At 42.6% G+C, this 22065-nt stretch overlaps 3 protein-coding genes across 6 annotated transcripts in view; all 3 read left to right on the top strand.

Annotated features, from left to right (window-relative positions):
• The window catches only part of grnb (granulin b), a 39434-nt gene extending 26817 nt beyond the window's left edge, over nucleotides 1–12617 (top strand). The window contains exons 1-15 of one of the 2 annotated variants that reach the window (XM_060871029.1): nucleotides 4835–4947; nucleotides 5944–6012; nucleotides 6520–6660; nucleotides 6760–6897; nucleotides 6987–7082; nucleotides 7215–7344; nucleotides 7431–7478; nucleotides 9439–9530; nucleotides 9661–9799; nucleotides 9921–10045; nucleotides 10144–10380; nucleotides 10475–10753; nucleotides 10868–11101; nucleotides 11197–11430; nucleotides 11619–12616. In XM_060871029.1, the coding sequence (XP_060727012.1) occupies nucleotides 6520–6660; nucleotides 6760–6897; nucleotides 6987–7082; nucleotides 7215–7344; nucleotides 7431–7478; nucleotides 9439–9530; nucleotides 9661–9799; nucleotides 9921–10045; nucleotides 10144–10380; nucleotides 10475–10753; nucleotides 10868–11101; nucleotides 11197–11430; nucleotides 11619–11762 (2037 nt within the window). In that variant the 5' untranslated portion in view covers nucleotides 4835–4947; nucleotides 5944–6012 and the 3' untranslated portion in view covers nucleotides 11763–12616. Of the gene's footprint in view, nucleotides 1–4834; nucleotides 4948–5943; nucleotides 6013–6519; nucleotides 6661–6759; nucleotides 6898–6986; nucleotides 7083–7214; nucleotides 7345–7430; nucleotides 7479–9438; nucleotides 9531–9660; nucleotides 9800–9920; nucleotides 10046–10143; nucleotides 10381–10474; nucleotides 10754–10867; nucleotides 11102–11196; nucleotides 11431–11618 lie in introns of those variants that run through there. The other variant, XM_060871030.1, reaches the window with a different exon arrangement.
• pus3 (pseudouridylate synthase 3) lies at nucleotides 991–4703 on the top strand. 2 transcript variants are annotated; one of them, XM_060871033.1, is made up of 8 exons: nucleotides 991–1194; nucleotides 1466–1579; nucleotides 1662–2065; nucleotides 2266–2543; nucleotides 2622–2805; nucleotides 2879–2988; nucleotides 3185–3363; nucleotides 3565–4703. In XM_060871033.1, the coding sequence occupies exons 3-8, from the start codon at nucleotides 1676–1678 to the stop codon at nucleotides 3843–3845; spliced, it is 1422 nt and encodes a 473-aa protein (XP_060727016.1). In that variant the 5' UTR covers nucleotides 991–1194; nucleotides 1466–1579; nucleotides 1662–1675; the 3' UTR covers nucleotides 3846–4703. The 2 variants fall into 2 exon arrangements, with proteins under 2 accessions (XP_060727016.1, XP_060727015.1); XM_060871032.1 differs by lacking the exon at nucleotides 1466–1579 and having other exon boundaries at nucleotides 3565–4702.
• Nucleotides 12618–12899: 282 nt separating the features above from the next.
• Nucleotides 12900–22036, top strand: LOC132846352 (uncharacterized). Of its 2 annotated transcripts, none has more exons than XM_060871028.1 (14): nucleotides 12900–13192; nucleotides 14496–14587; nucleotides 15667–17393; nucleotides 17488–17622; nucleotides 17988–18117; nucleotides 18225–18353; nucleotides 18998–19102; nucleotides 19201–19364; nucleotides 19588–19738; nucleotides 19842–20387; nucleotides 20528–20613; nucleotides 20698–20824; nucleotides 20987–21093; nucleotides 21223–22036. In XM_060871028.1, the coding sequence occupies exons 1-14, from the start codon at nucleotides 13176–13178 to the stop codon at nucleotides 21427–21429; spliced, it is 3723 nt and encodes a 1240-aa protein (XP_060727011.1). In that variant the 5' UTR covers nucleotides 12900–13175; the 3' UTR covers nucleotides 21430–22036. The 2 variants fall into 2 exon arrangements, with proteins under 2 accessions (XP_060727011.1, XP_060727010.1); XM_060871027.1 differs by having other exon boundaries at nucleotides 12902–13192; nucleotides 19839–20387.
• The last annotated feature ends 29 nt before the right edge of the window (nucleotides 22037–22065 follow it).

Consider the following 22065-nt stretch of genomic DNA (forward strand, 5'->3'; position numbering starts at 1 on the left):
GGGTTTGATTCCCGCCTTTGCCTTGTGTGTGTGGAGTTTGCATGTTCTCCCCGTGCCTCAGGGGTTTCCTCTGGGTACTCCGGTTTCCTCCCCTGGTCCAAAGACATGCATGGTAGGTTGATTGGCATCTCTGGAAAATTGTCCCTAGTGTGTGATTGTGTGATTGAATGAGTGTGTGTGTGTGTGTGTGTGTGTGTGTGTGTTTGTGAGCCCTGCGATGGGTTGGCACTCCGTCCAGGGTGTATCTTGATGCCCGATGACGCCTGAGATAGGCACAGGCTCCCCGTGACCCGAGGTAGTTCGGATAAGTGGTAGAAGATGAATGAATGAATGAATGAATGAGTATATATATATATATATATATATATATATATATATATATATATATATATATATATATATATATATACACATGTATATATATATACATACATATATGTGTATATATATATATATATATATATATATATATATACATATATATATGTATATATATATATATATATATACATATATGTATGTATATATATATATATATATGTATATATATATATATATATATATATGTATATATATATATATAATATTCATCTTTATATTAATCTTTATAATAACCTTTTGTTCTAACAATGACAATTGTTAAAATCTTTGTACAAATAAATTTGAATTGAATTGAATTGAATCGAAGTGATTGTGTAATTAAACAGGGTTATTATTATAGTTATCATCACAACAAATCAAAAACGTAACCCATAAACGTGTCGTAGATGATGAATTACTTTTGATGTACAGGGCATAGACATGTTTGTTTAATTTTCAGTTTTGGGAATGTATTATAGCTGGAATTTATTAGACCTCTATAGAGTAAATATACGCATCTATATAGCCGCCTTAGACTTTTATTTTGATACGCCTGGTTGTATATGTTTCTTCCACGTTTTCTTCAAGGTACAATCCCAAATGTAGCTTTTCTCCCTATTTACGTCCACATCGTATGATAGTGTTTATATACCCTACTTAGTGCACTACGTTTCCAACAGGCGGTTATTTTGGTACACAAATCTACGTGTGTCGCTCGTGTGGTTTAAAAGTAACGTGTGTGTGTTTTTTTTTTTTTTTTTTACAGTTGTGTTTAATTGACACGTGTTTCAGCTGTGAGGTGGCTCAGAAATCTCACCTTTAGTTCTATTTAAGGTAAAAATGTCCACATATTATGAATGAAAGTGACGTAAATTGCAATACGAGTGTTGTTTTTGTATTAAAATAAGCCCAAAGCAGTAGAGCTGCTTTGTTTATATATGTTTTTTGCATCAGGACACGTGTTTTTTGCCCATTGAGTCTGTATAAAAACGGCGCACGTGAGTCTTAAAGCTGCCATAAGCGTTTATAATAGAGAAAGCAGGTAATGTCCAAATCTCTTTGACTTGACTTGACTTGATTTGTACTTCTTCATAAACCTGGCAAGATTTTTGAAGGTGGAAGGAAACCTGTAAGACCCAGAAGAAACCCACAGATGGACATCATGTGTCACTTATTTAAAGTTCTTCTCCATCCTTGAGACCCCAGAACCAGGAAGAACGTAATGGCTTTGTCACCTGCTATAAACAGCCTCATTTCTTTATTGAACTGTTGACATACTCTGCTTTTTTTTTTCTGGACAGAATCCTTAAGCATCATGAACACATCCGAGGAAGTCTTGCAGGCTCGCGTGAAGGCTTTGGAGGAGGAAGTGGAGCAACTGAAGTCCCAGCTGAGAGGAAAGAGTGATGGAGCACAGAGCGACAAGGGGACGATGGCGTCGTCGAAGGTTCAGGAGAACTCTGGGAAGATTAAGAAAGGGAAGAGGGCATTCGACTTTGCCGCACACCCGCGCCGCCACGTGGCGCTGCGTCTAGCGTACCTGGGCTGGCAGTACCAGGGATTTGCTGTGCAGGAGAACACGGACAACACGGTGGAGGCTCGAGTGTTTGAGGCTCTGCTGAAAACAAAGCTGATCCAGGACAGGCAGAGCTCCAATTACCACCGCTGCGGCCGCACAGATAAAGGAGTCAGTGCTTTCTCACAGGTTCGACAACAACATGTGCAAGTAGTACTACATTGTAGTTGTTGTTGTTGTTATTCCAATTCCAGTTGGAGGATATACATGCATTTGGTTACTCCATTTGCGGTTCTATGTTTGTGAACACTACTTGATTTGGGTCACATGACTGTCTTCCAGAAGTTAAGAGGTGGTGTATGAATCATTATAATGATGGTGTATTGTAGGTCATATCTATTGACCTGCGCTCGAGTCAGTTCAGCGGTTTGGGCGTGATCGTTCCTGCTGGCGTCGGACCTAAAGCCGGGAATGGAGGCGAGCCGAAAGCCGAGTTGCATTACGTGAAGATGCTGAACCGAGTCCTTCCTCCGGACATCCGGGCTCTCAGTTGGTCTCCGGTGCCTACCGGCTTCAGCGCGCGCTTCGACTGCCAGTCCCGAACATATCGATACTACTTTCCCCGTGGAGACCTGGACATCGAGCTCATGGCTGAAGCAGCCAAACGGTACATAAAAACAATGAGATATAGTCTGTGTGTTGTGGTCTTGTGTGTTTTCTAATGGTGTTAGTATATTCTGTGCAGATACGAAGGGACGCACGACTACAGGAACTTGTGTAAGATGGACGTTGGTAACGGAGTTCTGCAGTTCCAGAGGACCATCACGTCCGCTAGCGTACAGCCGTGCAAACCCAGTCAGTCCTCCCCCACCGATCCTCAGCACCTTCATGTGTTCGAGGTCAAAGGTCTTGCCTTCCTGTACCACCAGGTCAGTACATGATTTTGTCATTTTTTTATTCCTTCTCATTCAGCTCACTGATTTGATTTTTTAATCTATGCAGGTTCGTTGCATGATGGCAGTGCTGCTTCTGATTGGCCAGAAACTGGAAGCCCCAGACATCATCAGCCAGCTATTGGATGTTGAGAACAATCCCAGGAAACCTCAGTACAGGTGACACAATCAATGATGTTTTGTTTTATTATTATTTAAGGTTCATTAAACAACTTGCCTCAGTTATTGTGGAGAAGAATTAAGACGTGTTGTATTTTTTTTTTTTATCTGTTTCTAATTACTTTGAATGTAGTGAAGATAAGTTGTGTTATGTTTAATGTCTGTGCTAATGATGAGATTATGGATATTTATTCAGCATGGCAGTGGATTACCCGCTGGTGTTGTACGAGTGCCATTTCGATGGCCTGAGTTGGATTAGCGAGCCTGAAGAGGAGAGCCACGTGCTCAGCTCTCTTCTCCAACATTGGACTCAGACTGCAGTCAAAGCTCAGGTTCTGAACAGCATGATCCATGGGCTGCAGAGCACCGACAAAGGTGTGTGTGTGTGTGTGTGAGAGAGAGAGATCAGTCACAGTGCATAAAGAATAAACCCTGTTAATCTTTTTCCATTAACAATTAACAGCATCTCTCCAGTCAGGTGAGTTTAACGGCACCTTGAGCCAACATGTAGACCCTGCAGTACCTGGCAACAAACCTGATTCTGATTCTAAATAAAGTTTCACATTCGACCCTCAGATAAAGCGCTGATCATGCCGTGCTGTCTCACGGAAGGATCCAGACAGCGCAACTACCGTCCTCTGCTGGAGCGGCCGCGCTGCGAGAGCCTGGAATCGCGGATCCAGCACTTTGTGAAGAGAGGACGACTCGAGCGTGAGGAAGGAGAGAGCGGGGAGGAGGGCAGCACCATCTTCAGGGGCAAGAGGTCAAAACTTTCGCATCAAGCCAGCTCCAGCAATCAAGAAGAAGCACGAGACAACCTTCTGAGCCAAAAAGACATTTCTTTACATCCCTCATAATGACTGTTTAACCACTTCTGTTTTCAAGAAGCACCTGATGGAAAATAAAACGACAGATCTCTGGGGTTTGTAAATTAAAGTATAAGGGATGGAGCTTACGTTGATACTTGATTGCATAAAAACTAGTTGTTTTTTTTCCCTCATTTACTATCCTAATTTGGACACCTTAAGCTAGTTAAGTCACACCTGTGCTAATGTTAGCCAGCTAGCAGAAAGGTTAGTTAATGTTTCCTCTCCAGCAGGATCTGTTAATTAATTAGCAAGCTCACAAAAAAAAAAATTGAGAGCTCTAGAGGATCAGAACATGTTGTTATTGACATATTTACTTTTTAAAAAACTTATTTTTATTGTATTTTTTTTTTTTACTTTAAAGAGTATATTTGTGAATTTCACAATCATGTCATTTTCAGTTGTGTATGATTTCAATTTGGTTAAAAAGTCACGTCCATCGTGAATTCAGAAGGGACGCTGATTTTATTAAATCATTTTAATCACCTCAACTTTGCTTGTCTTCTAGGAAGGTTATGTCTTTTTAAAGGCCCTCTACTTTCTACAAGATCCCTGCATATTATTATTATTATTTACGAATGGCAGCTTTAAGATTTGTGAGCCGTAAACACATGAACAGACAGGATTCTACTTGTAATCCTTTAAGATTATAAACAGATGTTTACCTGTAACTGAGACACAATAACATCACAAAAAAACTGCAAAATACAAACACAACAGTGATTGATGCCTTTTGTGCTCAACTTTATTGGAGGTTTTTGTTCACTATCAAAGTATTTATCCATAATGGGACATTTAAGAACAAGAAGAGACTCAGTGTCATATTTTATGAAATGGTTTAATGCATTAAAGGCGTCTGAGGCGAATGCAACAGCTTGTTTGTTTTGTTTGTTTTTCCCATTTCACATAAACAAGAGCTCGTGCACCTTTGTAGGGAGGCGCGAGCCTACAGGAAGTCGGCCTTGTTTAGGTGCCATTTCAGTCATATGACAGAGTCACACATCACGTGAACTCTTAAGCTCGTTTCCTTATCTGATTATTTACCACATCAGCGCCATCCACGCACATTAGAACAGACTCTCGGGACGTGCAGGTAAGCTACTCATCTACGCCATTTTGTACACCGAAGCGGTTTGTTTTCCTGCACGAGCTCGTTCAGTTAGCCGATTCAAACAGCGCGTGGATCCCAAACGCGTCGTTCGTCCCTAGTTAGGTCCCCTAAGTAGTGAATGACGACATCTGTTTAACGCTACATAGTGCGCACTATGTTTTTCTGTACGAAGTATTTGGGACCGAGCCGCCTGTTAGCTAGTTTCTTGAATCTGAGCTTTTTGTTTGAAATTTCACACAGAATTAACGAATTTTAATCCATTTTAATTCTCTTATTCGGTTCAGTAGATGAATGAAAACGTTCATTTTAAGCTCGTATCGAGACTTTTCATAGTATGTCTGTGTAACAGGATGTTACAACACTGTCACAATACACAATGTGACAGTGTTGTAACAGTAAAGTAACAGGATGTTACAACACTGTCACATTGTGTATTGTGTATTAAAGGTACAATAGTTTTGTTTTTCTAATCACTTATTTGTACAAAAATCCTTCAAGATTCGTATCATGAAGAACAAGTGTGTTATATCTTAAAGTAATATAGAAAAATATATATATATATATATGTGTGATATTGTGTTGTGTTTTGGACTCATCTCCTGTCAGAATGGTTCATGTGCTGTGTCCCAATTTACTTTACTGTGCACTAAAAAGTGTGCACTTTATTGGTGAAGGGAAAAACACACACACATACACGAGTATGCACGTCATGGTACACAGTAAACACGTCATATAACTAAAGAAAGTTATATTGTCTTGTATAGTCTGTATTATCTTGTATAGTATAGTGTTATTTATGTCTGTACTTTTAAGAGAACAGCTGGAACCAAATTCCTTGTGTGTGTCAACACACTTGGCCAATAAAAATGATTCTGATTCTGATTCCGTGTCCTACCTGCTGTCTCAAACCTCGTCCTTCCTAGTCATGGTATTATATCACCTAATTTAATGGATAATTGTGTCTATATTTGGTTTTAGGTTGAAGTTGAAGGACTTCATGTGAAGGTCTTCAGTCTGAAGGAACTCTGAAGTCAGCCTACAGCAAAGGTGACCATCAATACAGCTCTGTCCTAAATCTGTATCGTTTCTGTACGAACAGCAAAATAGTGGGTGATTTATTTTCCAACAGTGTGTCTGGACCTCTTGTTTTCACTGTTTGTTTGTTTGTTTGTTTGTTTATTTATTTCAGCACTGGTAGTTGCATTAGTTATAATCATTCACTGTGTATTGAACTCAAAATGTCTTCTGGTAAAAACCTATTTTGGTGTGAGTGTTATCATCCCTTTGACACACACACACACACACACACACACACACACACACACACACACCTCCTTGACTCTGTCCTCTTGTATTGAAATCCTTCAGCTGTAATTTGAAGACTTTTCACGGCTTCGTTCCTTTTGTAATTTTTCAGGATTTATTGATTCTGTGATCATTTCGTAACTTTCTCACAAACTGGTAGATAATGTTAATGATTAGTGCAAGAGAACAGTGTTTGTTTAAATGTTGAAACTGGTGAATGTGAAAACCGAGGCTGTGTCTTTGTCACAGATGCATGCGAGAGTGTGTATGTTGGTGTGTATGCTGAGTGTGTGCAGCGCTCTCATCTGTCCTGATGGAGGAATGTGTGATAATGGAAACACCTGCTGTCAGACGTCATGGGGTGGCTACGGATGCTGCCCTCTGCCTAACGTAAGCGTATAACTCGGGCATTTTATTTATTATTAGTAATAAAATATATGTAGACTGTTAAGTGTGTGTGTGTGTGTGTGTGTGTGTGTGGTGTTGCAGGCTGAGTGTTGCTCAGACCACCTGCATTGCTGTCATGAAGGAACACTGTGTGACACTGAGCACGGCACGTGTGTGAACAAGACCCACAGTCTGGAGTGGGTGAGGAGAGTCAGTGCCAAACAGATTACCTTACCTCAGGTAAAACACACACATACACACACACACACACACACACACACGAATCATACTTTTCATATTTTTTATAATTGGTTATTTTTGTCACTCAGGCAGTGGTGTGTCCTGACCAGGAGTCTGAATGTCCTGATGACACGACCTGCTGCCAGATGCCTGATGGGATTTGGGGGTGCTGTCCAATGCCCAACGTAAATGTCTTTTTTTTTTTTTCTGTTTGTCTGTGTGCATTTCTAATTGTTTGTCTGTTGTGTGTTCATATGGAGTGTGTTTGCGTGTCTGGACTCGATCTTTTAAATCGTAGTGTGTGTGTTTGTGTGTAGGCGGTGTGCTGTGAAGACAGAAGACACTGCTGTCCTGAGGGCACAAGCTGTGACATTGCTCACTCGAGGTGTGTGTCGGCCGTGCGAGGCTCCATCCCTCTCTTGAGAAAATTCCCTGCAATCCACAAAGGTATGCCATCACTTCCTGTCCCTCCCCTTACTAATAACACTCGCTCGTGAATATAACGAGCATGTGTGTGTACGTTCACCTTTCAGATGCAGCGGTGAATAAGGGATCTGTGAAGTTCCCAGGCAGTAACGATGGTAAGATATCAAGCTTCGAAAAAAAAAATCCTTTTCCCAGAATCATTGCAGTGAATCAATTCATTTGAGTTCAGTCGAATCATTTGATTTTGATTCGTTCACATATTGACTGAACGACTGAAATGTGAGACAGCATGTGCAAAGAACAAAAACAGTGTGGAAAAACAGCATGTAAACAGGTTGATGGATGTATATTAGAAGTGTGTGTTTTGTGTGGGTCTGTGCAGTCCATACAGTTGCTGTGCGTGTGTGTGTGTGTGTGTTGTGCTCAGTACAGGTCACTTCAGTTATTGAGAAGTCTGATGGCTTGTGGAAAGAAACTGTTACAGTCTGGTCGTGAGGGCCCGAATGCTTCGGTACCTTTTTCCAGACGGCAGGACGGTGAAGTGTGTGTGTGAGGGGTGTGTGGGGTCATCCACAATGCTTTTGTTTTTTCGAATGCAGCGTGTGGTGTAAATGTCCATGTCAGAGGGAAGAGAGACTCCAATGATCTCAGCTGTCCTCACTATCCACTGCAGGGTCTTGCGATCCGAGATGGTGCAGTTCCCAAACCAGACAGTGATGCAGCTGCTCAGGATGCTCTCAATGGTCCCTCTGTAGAACATGGTCAGGATGGGGGAGGGAGATGTGCCTTTCTCAGCCTTCGTAAGAAGTCGAGACGCTGCTGGGCTTTCTTGGTGATGGAGCTGGTGTTGAGTGACTAGGTGAAGTTCTCCGCTAGATGAACACCAAGAAATTTGGTGCTCTTGACGATCTCTACAGGTGATCTGTCGATGTTCATCGGAGAGTGGTCGCACTGTGAACAACCACCTCTTTGGTTTTCTCAACATTCAGAGACAGGTTGTTGGCTCTACACCAGGCAGTTAGCTGTTGCACCTCCTCTCTGTATGCTGACTCGTCGTTCTTGCTGATGAAACTCGACACGGTCGTGTCATCGGCGAACTTGATACGGTTTGATCTGTGCATTGCTGTACAGTCATGAGTCAGCAAGTTGAACAGCAGTGGACCGAGAACGCAGCCCTGAGGGGCTCCAGTTATCAGTCTGGAGGTCTCCCAGTCAGAAAGTCCAGGATCCAGTTGCAGAGGGAGGTGTTTAGTCCCAGCAGGCTCAGCTTCCCAATCAGGTGCTGAGGGATGATTGTATTGAATGCTGAACTAAAGTCTATGAACAGCATTCATAAGTACGTGTCTTTATTGCCCTGGTGGGTAAGGGCTGTGGCAATGGCATCGTCCATGGAGCGGTTTGGACGATACGCGAACTGTATGGGGTCCAGTGAGGGTGGTAACTGGGTCTTAATGTGCCTCATGATGAAGCACTTTATAATGATGGGAGTGAGTGCGACGAGACGATAGTCATTGAGGCAGGACACTGTAGGCTTGGGACGGGGGCAATGGTGGTTGTCATGAGGCACGTGGGGACAACGGCGCTGCTCAGGGAAATGTTGAAGATGTCAGTGAAGCTAGCTGTTCTGCACATTCCCTGAGCACCCTGCCAGGAATGTTGTCTGGTCCAGCAGCCATCCGTGGGTTAACTCTACATAGAAAGGTCTTCCTTGCTGTTACGTTGTTTTGCACCTCAAACCAAGCATAGAAGTCATTCAGCGCATCTGGAAGGTAGGCCTCACTATTACAGGCAGGTGAAGCTGTCTGTCATAGTGATGAGGTAATAATAGTGACGTGATGGTGATAAGGAACTGTTTCAGGAACTGCGCCATGGTCGATTCAGTTTTTCCCTTCGAAATGGTCCACAAACCCTTAAAGATACCTTAAAGATGTTTCACTTGAGATTCCATTTCTAGAAAAACTAAATAGATACAGAAGGAGAACCACAGTTCCTGGAAGCGTTCCACTTCAACTTTGCCACAATATCGCAGAACGGTTTTGATGCACTGTATTATTTATGTACTTGTTGATCTTTTATTTGTTGTTGACGACCGTTTGTGTGTGTGTGTGTGTGAAGTGATTTGTCCAGATAAAGAGTCCACATGCCCAGATGACACAACCTGCTGCAAGCTAGCAAACGGCAGCTACGGCTGTTGCCCCATGCCTAACGTGTGTATTTTCTTTTTATTTGTTGTTTCCTGGTTTTTTTGTTTTTTTTTTTATTGTTGTTGGCTGTAGTATAATTCTCAGTTGATGTTGTTGTTGTTGTTGTTGTTGTTGTTGTTGTTGATGGCCTTAGGCTGTCTGTTGTGAGGATTATGTGCACTGCTGTCCTGAAGGAACGACCTGCGACCTTGAACACGGCGCCTGTGTCCTGGTCAGTGAGCTCAATGCGATGACTGTTGAGGCCACGCCCACTCTGCATATAAAGCCCACAGGTAAACATTCAAGGTTTTAAACTCTAATGCGTAATGCTGCCCTCAAGACACAGTGTGTGACCTATACAACACTTGTGATGACCCTGTTGACCTTTCTCTCTGTTCCCTTGGTGAAAAACAGTTCCCGCCTTCCCACGTCCTTCACAGAATATCAACGACAAATGTGACCCGACCTTTTCATGCCCACAAGACACTACCTGCTGCAAGATGGCTACCGGCGATTGGGGCTGCTGTCCTCTACCACAAGTGGGTGCACATGTTTACTTCAGCACACTTTATGGTCATCGCCATAGCGATGGAATGATGTTTAAATCCTGAATCGGGTTTATTTCTTTTCTCTCTAGGCTGTGTGCTGTGAGGATCATCTACACTGCTGCCCTCACAACACGGTGTGTAACGTGCAAGCAGGGACGTGTGACAGTGTCTCAGATTCGAGCTCGACCGTGCCCTGGGTCACCAAGATACCCGCCGTGGCCGTAGTGCCTGAGAATGAGCACTGTGATGAGACCTCAGCGTGTCCAACAGGAACAACCTGCTGTAAACAGAAATCAGGAACCTGGGCCTGCTGCCTGCTTCCACGGGTACACACACACACACACACACACACACACACAAGTATACATGAACTCCCTTCTGTCTCACACACACCTACACCTTTCATCTGTCACCTCGCAGGCCGTTTGCTGTGAAGATCACGAGCACTGCTGTCCTCAGGGCTACAAGTGTGACGTCTCTCACGAGTCCTGCGAACACCCTTTTCTACCCAGCATGCCTTGGGTCAGAAAGCATCCAGCGCTGAGTGTGACGCGTAGCTTCCTCTCTCACCCCAGTGCTAACGCCGAGTCAGGCTCGCAGCACGAACACAAATGTGACGCACAGACCAGCTGCCCCAGAGGCAGCACCTGCTGCTTCATGGCAAAACTCAGCCAGTGGGGTTGCTGCCCTCTGCCACAGGTCTCACACACACACACAAACACACACAGTTATAGTCTATTCACAATTCTACTTATCCATCTTCACGCTAATACGCTTCTACCTCAGCGTTTGATGCGTGTTCTCTCTCTGCAGGCTGTGTGTTGTGGCGACGGAGATCACTGCTGTCCCAGCGGCTACACCTGCGATAAGGAGAAACCCACCTGCACGAAGGGAAACCTGGAGCTTCCGTGGTTCAAGAAGCAGCCGGCCATAAGCGTCACGAGCGACCTTGGGGACGTGAAGTGCGATGACAACACCAGCTGTGCGGCTGGCACCACGTGCTGCAGATTACGCACAAAAGCGTGGGGATGCTGTCCGCTAGCCCAGGTGTGTCAGGGTTGGGGTTTCAAGCGTATGCTGTACGGTGACGTGTATGTCGAGCGATTTGGTTTTTATTTTTATTTTTTTTTTCTATTTCGTAGGCGGTGTGTTGTGAAGACCACGAGCACTGCTGCCCTCACGACTACACCTGCGACCTGCAGAGCGGCACCTGCGTTAAACCTTCCACCACACACACCGTGGCTCTCGCACTCACGCGCGTGCTCTCTGACAAAAACGAAGATGAGCCGATGTGCGACGCCACAAGACGCTGTTCTAAGAGTCAGACCTGCTGTCGCTCGTCCGACTCCGATTGGGCCTGCTGTCCGTTTGAGCAGGTAACATTTTGTCAGATTGTCTCATCCGATTGGACAGAATTGTCTCTACATATATAGGTCGTTACTATAGTAACAGTTCATTCGCAGAAGCGCTCCATGAAATTTGATGCGGAGAAGTTTTGCATAGCGAGTCTCCAGTGTCAGCCCGTGTCTCTCAAATATTAATATTTTTTCCTTTCCTGCTCTAGGCGGTGTGTTGTGAGGACATGAAGCACTGCTGCCCTAAGGGATACGCCTGTGACCCTAAAATACGTTGCACTAAAGTGTCTTCTCTCACATGGTGGGACAATTCACACATCACTGTAGAGAAACGTCATCACGCTACTAATTAGCTTAATCTTCTGCCCATGTCGGGATGAAGGACTGCACCGTGTGTGTGTGTGTGTGTTGTTTTTTTTTTTTTGCAGTTCTATGTATTTTTAATAAGATCATTTTGTGGTTTATAACTGACATAGAAACCGACACCGAAACAATAACACACACTTCTTCAAATTTTTCTTCAACCCGAATCACTCCAGGATGTTTTTATGTAGTTCATTCATGTGCAAATTCTGTCATCTACTGTAGTTTGTGCCGCAGCGTCCAATTTAAATCCCTTTTAAGATTTTGTAACTTTTTTTTTTTTTTTTTTTCTTCAAACTTTTCTCCTCAGGTATGAAACAGATTGTAGGCCGAACCGAATGTATCGCGTATGTAAACTTTAAGCCGACAAATCTAACAGCTTATGGTTCTGTAAACGCAAGCTGCCAGTACGGATGGGAGTAAAAAGGATCGACGATCCTTCATCCTTCATCTCTAACAGTGGATTATAACCCGAGCGAAAGCACACAAGTCGACGTATTTAGGTGTTTCGACCAATAGAGTCCCTATTTTAGTAGCCTGAGTCATCCAGTGTTGCCTTGAGAACTATAATGAGGAAGGAAAGTTGTATATTAATTTATCGTCCTCTTAAAATCAGAGTTTTTTTTTTTTTTTTTTTTTTTTTTTTTTTTTTTTTTTGCCTTTGATCGCATGACGGAAAGTTTCTGCCTGTTAAGATTTTAAAGGGTAATATCACAACTCCAAAAACAACAAACTTTGAAATGACTTTGAGACTTGAAATGATTTTTAACTAACTTTTAGTGACATGATTATCCACATGGTTTAAATCAAGAATCATTTTTTTTTTTTTATTATTATTTTTTTTTGTATTTGTATCGATCTTTGTTTCTGATGAGACGTGAGAAGCACGTGGAAATAAATTGTTTGGAATTGGAGTATTTCTTTACGACTGTTTAGGTAAACAGAAACCCCTGGTGATGTGTCGTGTCACCTGCTGATTGGCGTGTGAGACGAGTTACGAAACGCGCTGATATGTCGGGTATGTCACAGAGCGTGGATGGAATGTCTGTGGGGCGGCTTCGACAAGACCTCGGGGGGAAAACGAGATAGTGACTGTAAATGTGTAAAGTGGAAAAAAAACATCATGATGATGTAAAACAGTGATATGAAGTGAAAAATATTTGTATTAGTGTTCTAAACTTTTAAACTAGTGTTCAAATCAAGCGTGTAGTTCATCTGACACACACTTTCCTAATGTCTGTGAGCCAGTGGGATTAGGTTCCATTCAGACTGTGTGTGTGTGTGTGTGTGTGTGTTTGCTGCCGGCTAACACACTTTCAGAGTGAATGAACTGCGAGGAAGAGTGAACCTCCAATAGCTTTCATGTTGCTATAAATCAAGGAGAAGAAGCAGAACCGAAACAAATGGGCTCTTTCCACCGGTACGTCCTTAACTTAAATTAGATTTATGTCTAATTCAGTTATGTGTAGAGTGAATGTTCTTGTTAATAAGTATTTGGTTAAATACATAACCATTCTCGAGCATGTAATATCTCATGATACGTGTGGAACAGGTAAGGAATGAGGTCAATAATACGTCAATTATATAAAAATGTTTTTATTTATTTATTTATTTATTTATTTTTTATAAAGTATAGCATGATCTGATTTTGTCGTAATAACGTACACGTTTATGCTGCGTCCAAGTCTCGTTTGCCATTATATATGTACAAAAATCCAAAAAAATCCAAAAGAAATCCGTTAATATGATCAGTCTGCTGGGAGAAGGGGTTGAACTTCAAAGGAGGATGAGATGTAGATCAGGAGTGTAAGACAGCTGGTGGGAGTGTGAGAGAGGGTGAAGTTAGATAGCGGAGGAAAAGTGAGTCTGTATGTTTGAAATGAAGAGAGTGACTGAAGCAGCTGAGGCACAAGCTGCTGCTTGAACTAAAATGTCTCTGCTATTAATACACCCCGGCTCTGATCCCACTATCTGCTCGATCTCGCATGCACGCCGATACAAACAGTTGGCGTGTCAACAAAATGTTTATCTCTATTAAACAGAAACATGCTCAAAAATACTCATCAGTTCACCAGGTTGTTCATCATTAGATATTTTATGTGCTTTAAGCCTACGTTCATACGAAATGCTTTGTAACGGTAGCAAATGTAATATATGTTTTTCCTCTCAGTTGACCCCACGTCTCTATAGAAAACGTCTCTCGCAGTCCAGAGATTTAGAGCAAATTTACATAAAATGCTCTCACATTTGCGCATTTTAGCCACTGTTTGTATAAAACACTCACATTTGCTAATTCTACCGTCTTGTTTGCATACTATGATTTTGCATTTGTTATTTTTAGCCCACATAAAAATCTCACAAACAAATACTTTTCTCACACACCTATGAAATAGTTTTGCATTTGCTTTTACCCACAGTTGCAAAAAAAAACCAAAAATTTGCTAGCAATTGCTAGCCGTACCCTAAATTTGTACAATCTGTTCTTGCATCTGCTATGGTTTTAACTCACATTCGCAGTAAATGCTCTCACATTTGTATTAAATGCTCTCACATTTGCTAATCTTTACCTTAAAATATTCACATTCACCTGTATGTCTTAAAAACAGTCATTTTATCTCACCGATCGATCTTGTTACCTGCGCTTTTGCATCTAAAAGGCAACGACCTAATCAACGACCTATGCGTTTATCACTTCCTGCCTTCTTTATCTCTTTTGCACCCAGTAATGAAGAGGAGGATGAAACAGAAATGGAATCTGAGTCTCTGATTCAGAAATTCAACGAGACAGAGACAACCGTGATTGCACATGCAGAGGGTATGGAGAAAAAAGTGGGTGTGGTTAAAAGTGTAGGTGTGGTTAATGAAGGGTCAGGTACAAGGAACAAAGTACTATTGTACCGGAAATGGTTGGACTCAGAGATGTGGTGAATGTAACAAATAGTTGTGATTAGCGGCGTAACAAAATATTGCTAGGATAAAAATTTGTGCTTAATAATGATATAAATATTGATATTTGTAGCCAAATTGCTGTCAGATGATTTATCATCACCTTTTGTCCAAGAACTAGTGTTAATTTCGTCACCTATTTTTAATTTAGTCTTAGTCTTGTGCCAAATGTCCTTGTTAGTTTTAGTCATATTTAGTCATTCACATATCTTTTTTTGTTAGTCAAGTTTTAGTCGACCAAAAGTCTTTTAATTTTAGTCTAGTTTTAGTCAAAAGAAAACTCAAGGTATCTTAGTCAAGTTTTAGTCGACTAAAAGTCTTAATTTTAGTCTAGTTTTAGTCAAAAAATTGTAGTCTTTTTTTAAAATAACACATTATTACTGAGATTATTACTGATAAACATTTCAGTAAAAAAAGCGTTTCACATATGTTTCACTCGAACTTGACTGCACATCACATTTTTTACTTTATTGATACTGCTTTTAATCGTAATGCAAAGACCGGTCATCGGGACATAAGCTGTCATGTACAATAAAAGAGCCTGCGCAGTGACAGGAAATATAATTTAACACAAAAAGCCTGACTAGACCAGGGGCGGACTTGCGCTCAGGAGCGGCGTGTGGACGAATTGTTTCTACGCACACACTAAACAGCGCGAAGCCGCGAACTTTTTTTATCTTAGTTTTTATTTTATACAAAACATTTTCGTCTCGTCTTTTTTCGTCAACAATAATGCATGTTAATTTAGTCTTAGTCAGCATTTTTGGACAGTGGTGCAGTCTTGTCATCGTCTCGTCTTAGACATGAAAAAAAAGGTTGTTGACGAACATATTTCGTCTCGTCTTGTCTGACGAAATTAACACTACCAAGAACTCAACAGTACTGTGGTACTAATTTGGTTATAAGTAGTAATGTGGTCCTTCATTGTAAATATTTCCTCTATTGTAGCCGAGCAGCGTCAAGAATTCTGTCCATCGAGCGTCAAACATGGCCTACTCCAAACCCAAAGTGTGACCCCTCTCCTTAGAGCAAATCCTAAAACACTCACGGAAGGGGCAAGGAGGCAAAACGTGTTCTCTAAATTTGGGCGGCCGCTTCGGAGAACTAGTGCAAGAAAGAAATCTGTAAAGATGGAAGAAGAGAGGCAGGCCCTCACTGATAAATCTAACAGCAGTGTAGCGACTCTCAGCTTGCGGATGTTTGAAGTGAGCTGCTGCTCTGATATTTACACCAGCGCTGGAGGATCTCAGTTCTCACAGCTCAGTTTTCACCCTGAATCTGAGTACATTTATGCTGAAAGCATCAAAGGTTCCATTTCCTGTTCCAGTGTATCAGGCGACTGGGATTCGCTTTGCCTTTATACAGAGGTTGATGAAAAAGCTTGCAGCGGACCGCAAGACCTCAGATCTGAGACTGCAAAAATGGACAGCAGCATAGAAGCCTTGTTCGGGTCAGATTCTTCCTGCGAAAGTGAGTCCGGTGACTGTGACTCAGATTCAAGCTGCCATAATGCAGACTGGGAACAGAGCTTTGACTCAGACAGCTTTGATTCTTGCAACAGCTCTGCTGAGGCACAGTGGGGTTCTGCCTCATTGTGTTCAGGCTCAGCTGCCTCTGGTTATATCACTGACTATGATTTGGAATCCTCATTCTCCACCACAGAACAACATGGTAGCTCTGCTTCTGGCAGCAATTTTGAGGCAGGGCACTGTAACTCTCAAACTGACCATTTTGAGGCAGGACTCTGTGATTCTCCTCTTGGCCATTTTGATGCAGGGCACTGTGACTCTCTAACTGGCCATTTTGAGGCAGTTCACTGTGAATTGCCAGAAGTCCATTTTGAGGCAAAGCATTGTGACTCCCCAATTGGCCATATTAAAGCAGGGCTTTGTGACTCTCCAATTGGCCATATTGAGGCAGGATATTGTGACTCTCCAATTGGCCATATTGAGGCAGGGCATTGTGACTCTCCAATTGGCCAAATTGAGGCAGGACATTGTGACTCTCCAACTGGCCATTATGATGTGGGGCACTGTGATCCTCAAATTGGCCATTTTGAGGCAGGACACTGTGACTCATCAGATGTCCATTTTGAGGCAGGACACTGTGACTCATCAGATGTCCATTTTGAGGCAGGACACTGTGACTCATCAGATGTCCATTTTGAGGCAGGACACTGTGACTCCCGAGTTTGCCATTTTGAGGCAGGACACTGTGACTCCCGAGTTTGCCATTTTGAGGCAGGACACTGTGACTCATCAGATGTCCATTTTGAGGCAGGACACTGTGACTCCCCAGTTTGCCATTTTGAGGCAGGACACTGTGACTCCACAGTTTGCCATTTTGAGGCAGGACACTGTGACTCCCCAGTTTGCCATTTTAAGGCAGGACATTGTGACTCTCCACTTGGCTATTTTGATGAGGATGCATGTGACCTGTACAATGCTTTTCCTCAGAGTAGCGACGCAGTCTGTTACGGACATAAAGAGCAAGACTCCCTTTTTCATTTTAACGACTGTCCTACGCTAACATGGAGGAAGCTACAGGGTGTCGTGACTCATCCCGATCGCTATCGCATCGCACCGTATTTCCATGAGATGATGAAAGAGACAGAACACGATGGAATTCACGAAAAAGTAAAAATAAACAAAGGCTTTCTTTTCCATCCTCAAAGGGTAAAAAAAACGTGCATATCATTTTTTAAATAGTATTTGAATACTTTCAGAAATTGGTTGGATCTGAGACTAACTCTCAGTGTTAATATCTCAGTTTTTACAGGCCAAACATTCTGTATATCGGGAAGGCCGGGAATATTCCATGCTTCGCCACGTACAGAATGGATCGTATGGGGATGTGTTTAGCGTTCGTGACAAACAAACTGGCTTTACATGCGCAGCCAAAAGGGTAAGATCTCCATAACACATAAACTGGATGTTTTTTGTTGTTGTTTTTTTGTGGTACACACAGTTGTTGATTTGTTGTCCAATCATCAAAGGGCTCAATTCTGATTGGTCAGAATCAATGTGCTTGTTCTAATGTGAATTCTTTTCCATATTAATAGTTCATTATGCACATATTTATTTTCATGGCATTCTACAGTGTTATATGCAACTATAAATGGATAAAAAAAAAGTAAGACATTATTAAATAAATGTAAAACATTCAGAATGTGCCGTTATTTTGAAATTAGCTTCAGGGTTATTAACTTTGTTCCTCATATACGTGGCCTTCTGGTGGTATTCTGGTGGCGGCAATCTAACTGTCTACAGATTCCTCTAAGCAGTTTCAGCTGGGAGGAAGTAGGAACATGGAGCAGGTTGGACTCACCGCGTGTCCTTCAGCTTTACGGGGCTGTACGTGAAGGACACAACGTCGTCCTCTTCATGGATCTTAAGACAGGTCCGTTCGTTATTGCTTACGTTAAGTCACAGGAACCCATTTACACATTCAGGCATCACTTTCAACACAAGTTATCGCTGAAATTCTTTCTCACTCCCTCTTTTCAGGCTCATTGGCAGAGCTCCTAAAAACAAGAGGGCATTTCCCTGAAGATTTGGCTCTTTATTACCACTGCCAGGTGCTGCAGGCTCTGGAACATCTGCACAGCAGAAAGGTGATTCATTTGGATGTTAAAGGTGAGCGTTCCACGCGACATTACCGTGAGTTTTAATGGCATCTTTATAGCTATAGCTGCTACAGTGTTCTGTTCTCCACTTTAAGTCGTGGCCTAATGGTTAGAGAGTTTCCTAACCCTGAGGTTGTGGGTTTGAGTCTCGGGCCGGCCACGACTGAGGTGCCCTTGAGCAAGGATAAATGGCTGCCCACTGCTCCGGGTGTGTGTTCACGGTGTGTGTGTGTGTGTTCACTGCTGTGTGTGTGCGCACTTTGGATGGGTTAAATGCAGAGAACGAATTCTGAGTATGGGTCACCGTACTTGGCTGTATGTCACGTCACGTCACTTTAATGCATTTTATTTTCAAATCGCTACGACGCCATTCTCATAGTCATATTATTACATATGCTCAGGTAACAAAGATGGAAAAGCATTCAGGGAGTCCTGATTGCTTAAGGACGGAAAATGAAAAGAAAAAGAAAGTCAGAAAGGATAGAAGTCACAGCAAACACTCAAAATAGACCTGAAAGAATTATTAATATTTCTATTACTGATTAATTTAGGAATGAAACAACATTGTAAGTACACAATTCATCATGTATTCATAAACTGAACAACGACTTCCATTAAAAAATGAACTTGTGTGTGTTTTATATACGTGTTTAGTGGACAATGTTTTACTTTCGAAAGACAAGAAAGAGTGTTTCCTATGTGATTTTGGATTATCTGAGATGCTGGACCAGAACGGATACAGCACCAAGACATTCAGAGGTAACACACTGCACACACACACACACCTACTTAAACTGCATATCAATGCAGCAGTTAACAGTAAACTGTGTGTGCGTGTGTGTTTGTTAATATTTTAGGTAACGGTCTGCGTGGCACAGAAAGCCATATGTCTCCCGAGGTGGCTCGTGGTGATCCTCGCTCAGACAAAGCGGACGTCTGGAGCAGCTGTTGTATGTTACTGCACATGCTTAGTGGCCATCAGCCGTGGACGCGCTACTACACACACCCGCTCTGCCTGAAAGTAAGAGTCCCCAAGCAACAGAACTGATCAGAAATGAACACAGGATTTAACTTTCAGGAATAAATTAATTAAATAAGTCATAAAGTGGTGAATTAAATATCTAAATAAGTAAGTAAATGAACAACAAGGACATAAATACATAAATAGTAAGAAAAATGTGCCTTGTTTTATATACAGTGTGTGTTTATAAAGTTCACGCTGATTCTGAACAAATGTGGTATAGATTGTGAGTGAGCCGGCTCCTCTGTGGGAGATTCCTCCGGGCTGTGACCCCTTGACCTGTGATGTCATCAGAGGGGGATTGGTCAAGGAGCCGAGAGAGAGGGACTCGGCCAAGGAGCTTCTGGAGAAAAGCAGCAGAGCCCTGCGAGCAGGTCGGTGGTGTTTTGAGGTGCGCTTACCAGGCTGATGCTGGTAGACTTTTTGGATAGGATCTGAATGTGTGTGTGCGTGTGTGTGTGTGTGTGTGTGTAGTAGGAGGCCTCTTTGATCCTGTACAATCAGCAACGCGGAATCTGCCCCATCACCAGATCTGCCCACACAACGTTCTCCCCGAACCACCAGCGGTGTCTAATTCAGCAGAGCTCTCTGTTCCCAGAATTCACTGGGTGAGCAGATGGAGAGATCGAGCAGCCGAGGAGGACGGGACGGATTCTGAAGACACGTACGAGGACAACGACGGAGAGTTGGACGGGATGGAAAGATGGGTGCAGAAGTGGGGATTGAGAAACGAATACACGCTCTCTGAAGATGAGAAGGACCCAGACGGAGAGAACAATTGCTCGTCTGAAGACCGATGGAGAGCAAGGGCAGCTGTAGGGATGAGGAAGGAAGAGGAAGAAGAGAGCGATGAAGAGGTGGAGAGCGATTTGGGGAGTTTGAGAGAGCTGGGCAGCGAGGGCGAGTGGGAGCCGTTTCACCACCTGCAGATCCTCTGCGGTTCTGAGAGGCAACATCGTGAGGATGAGTGGTCAGCTACCGATGAGGAGGAGGAGGAGGAGTGTGTACCCTCTGCAGTGACAAGTGAGTCAAACCTCAACTTGCTGAAATATACTTCATTAAATAAAAAATGTAATGACAGCATTGGAATATCCTAGAAGACCTCATTTTAGAGCGTTCACTCTGCCAGTGGTTTGTTATTTGTATTGTTTTTGTCTTAACAGGTTTAAACTTGAGTGAGAGAAACTCCAGGTTAACTCTGGCCTGCCACCGTAGCATCTGCGCTTCAGAGGCGGAGTTTACTGACAAGGTGCACATCTCAGGTTGCCAGGTATCTTCTGTCCTGTTTGTCTTTCCTGTCTGTAGTTCAACTTCTTTTGATTCTTCTTTAAAGGGCTCGGATTGGTCGGATGACTTGAGCTCCGGTGTGTTCTCCTCTTATAGCAGCCTTACAGACGAGCAGAGCTTCAATGTGGATTGGTCTGTCTCCACCAATCAGCCGCCTTCGTGCATCTTTGAAGGTAAAGTTAGTCAGGTCGATCAGGTAATCTCCTATGTTGTCCTAGCTTTTTTTCCCTATAGTTTTTTAGTTTAAGGTCGTTCACTGAACTCTGAACAAACCCATTAAAACACTGTTGAGATACCGTCTTTTTTTTTTGGTGAATGTGTGTGTTTGTGTGTAGGCCTCGGGGTGGATATCTGGGTGGAGGATGTGAGTGGAGACACTTTTAGGATCAGAGAGAGATTAAGGGTAAAGCTGGGTCATGTCGCCGTCGGTATAAGCGCACAGGTGAGGTGTCCGATTCGAGCGAAATGTTGTTCAACTGGATATAATTTATTGTCAAGTAATAAAATTTTGTACTTATGCATTACTATGATATCAAATGAGATGGACGTCTCATTTGTGTTTTAACACAAGATCTCCATGAGAGCGTTCAGTTTATCCACGCTAGATGGGAACCTTGTCTCTCCTGACACCGAGGTTCTGGAGTCACGCATGTGGCTGCTGTGTGTCCCTGCTCCAGACTACAGCACCTGTTGGACCTGGAGGATCCGAGACGGCAAAATGGAGACTCGAGAGGCTGACGGACTGCAATCGGACACCTGTTCCACTCTGGCAGCCTGAAAACCACGGACACTACATTCCCTTTCTTTGCTTATTTTTTTTCCCCCAAACTGGCGAACGAGTGCTCAATGCTAATTCAAATCATTGTCTGGATAATTTGTCCCAATTTTTTTTCCAGAGCAAACATATACCACAGACTTAGTACAGCTACTGCGCCTCTTAAAGGAGAGGAATTATAAATTTTTAGCACCCTCTGGTGCTTGGGAGATAAAAGTCCTTTCAGCTTTATGCTTTTCTTTAAAGGAATTTTCATTTTTAAGGAGAAAGAGGTGGAATTAAGCAGCTGTATTATCGAGTGTAGACTTTTTCTGACTATGAATCTGTCTGTATCACGAAACTCAATAACTACAAAAATAATCAGAAATGCCTGGCATTGTGAAGCCAATGCTTTTCCAAATGCTTTGTTAAACGTTATTGGAAGTTTTAAAGCCAAAGTCATAGTAAAGACATAATGTGCAGAATCACTAGGCTTAAGATGGACTATAACTGCTTCATGGGATCAGCAAGAAACAGTCAGGAACTAAATATCCTGAGCCTTAATCTTGCTATCAGTGAATGAATGACTTGATCCCTAACTAGCCAAAGATTTCTGGCCTAACACGAAAAATGGCAAGGAAAGAAGCTCTTGCTCTTTAT

The sequence above is a fragment of the Tachysurus vachellii genome, chromosome 5 (genome assembly GCF_030014155.1).
Source record: "Tachysurus vachellii isolate PV-2020 chromosome 5, HZAU_Pvac_v1, whole genome shotgun sequence".
Taxonomy (NCBI): domain Eukaryota; kingdom Metazoa; phylum Chordata; class Actinopteri; order Siluriformes; family Bagridae; genus Tachysurus; species Tachysurus vachellii.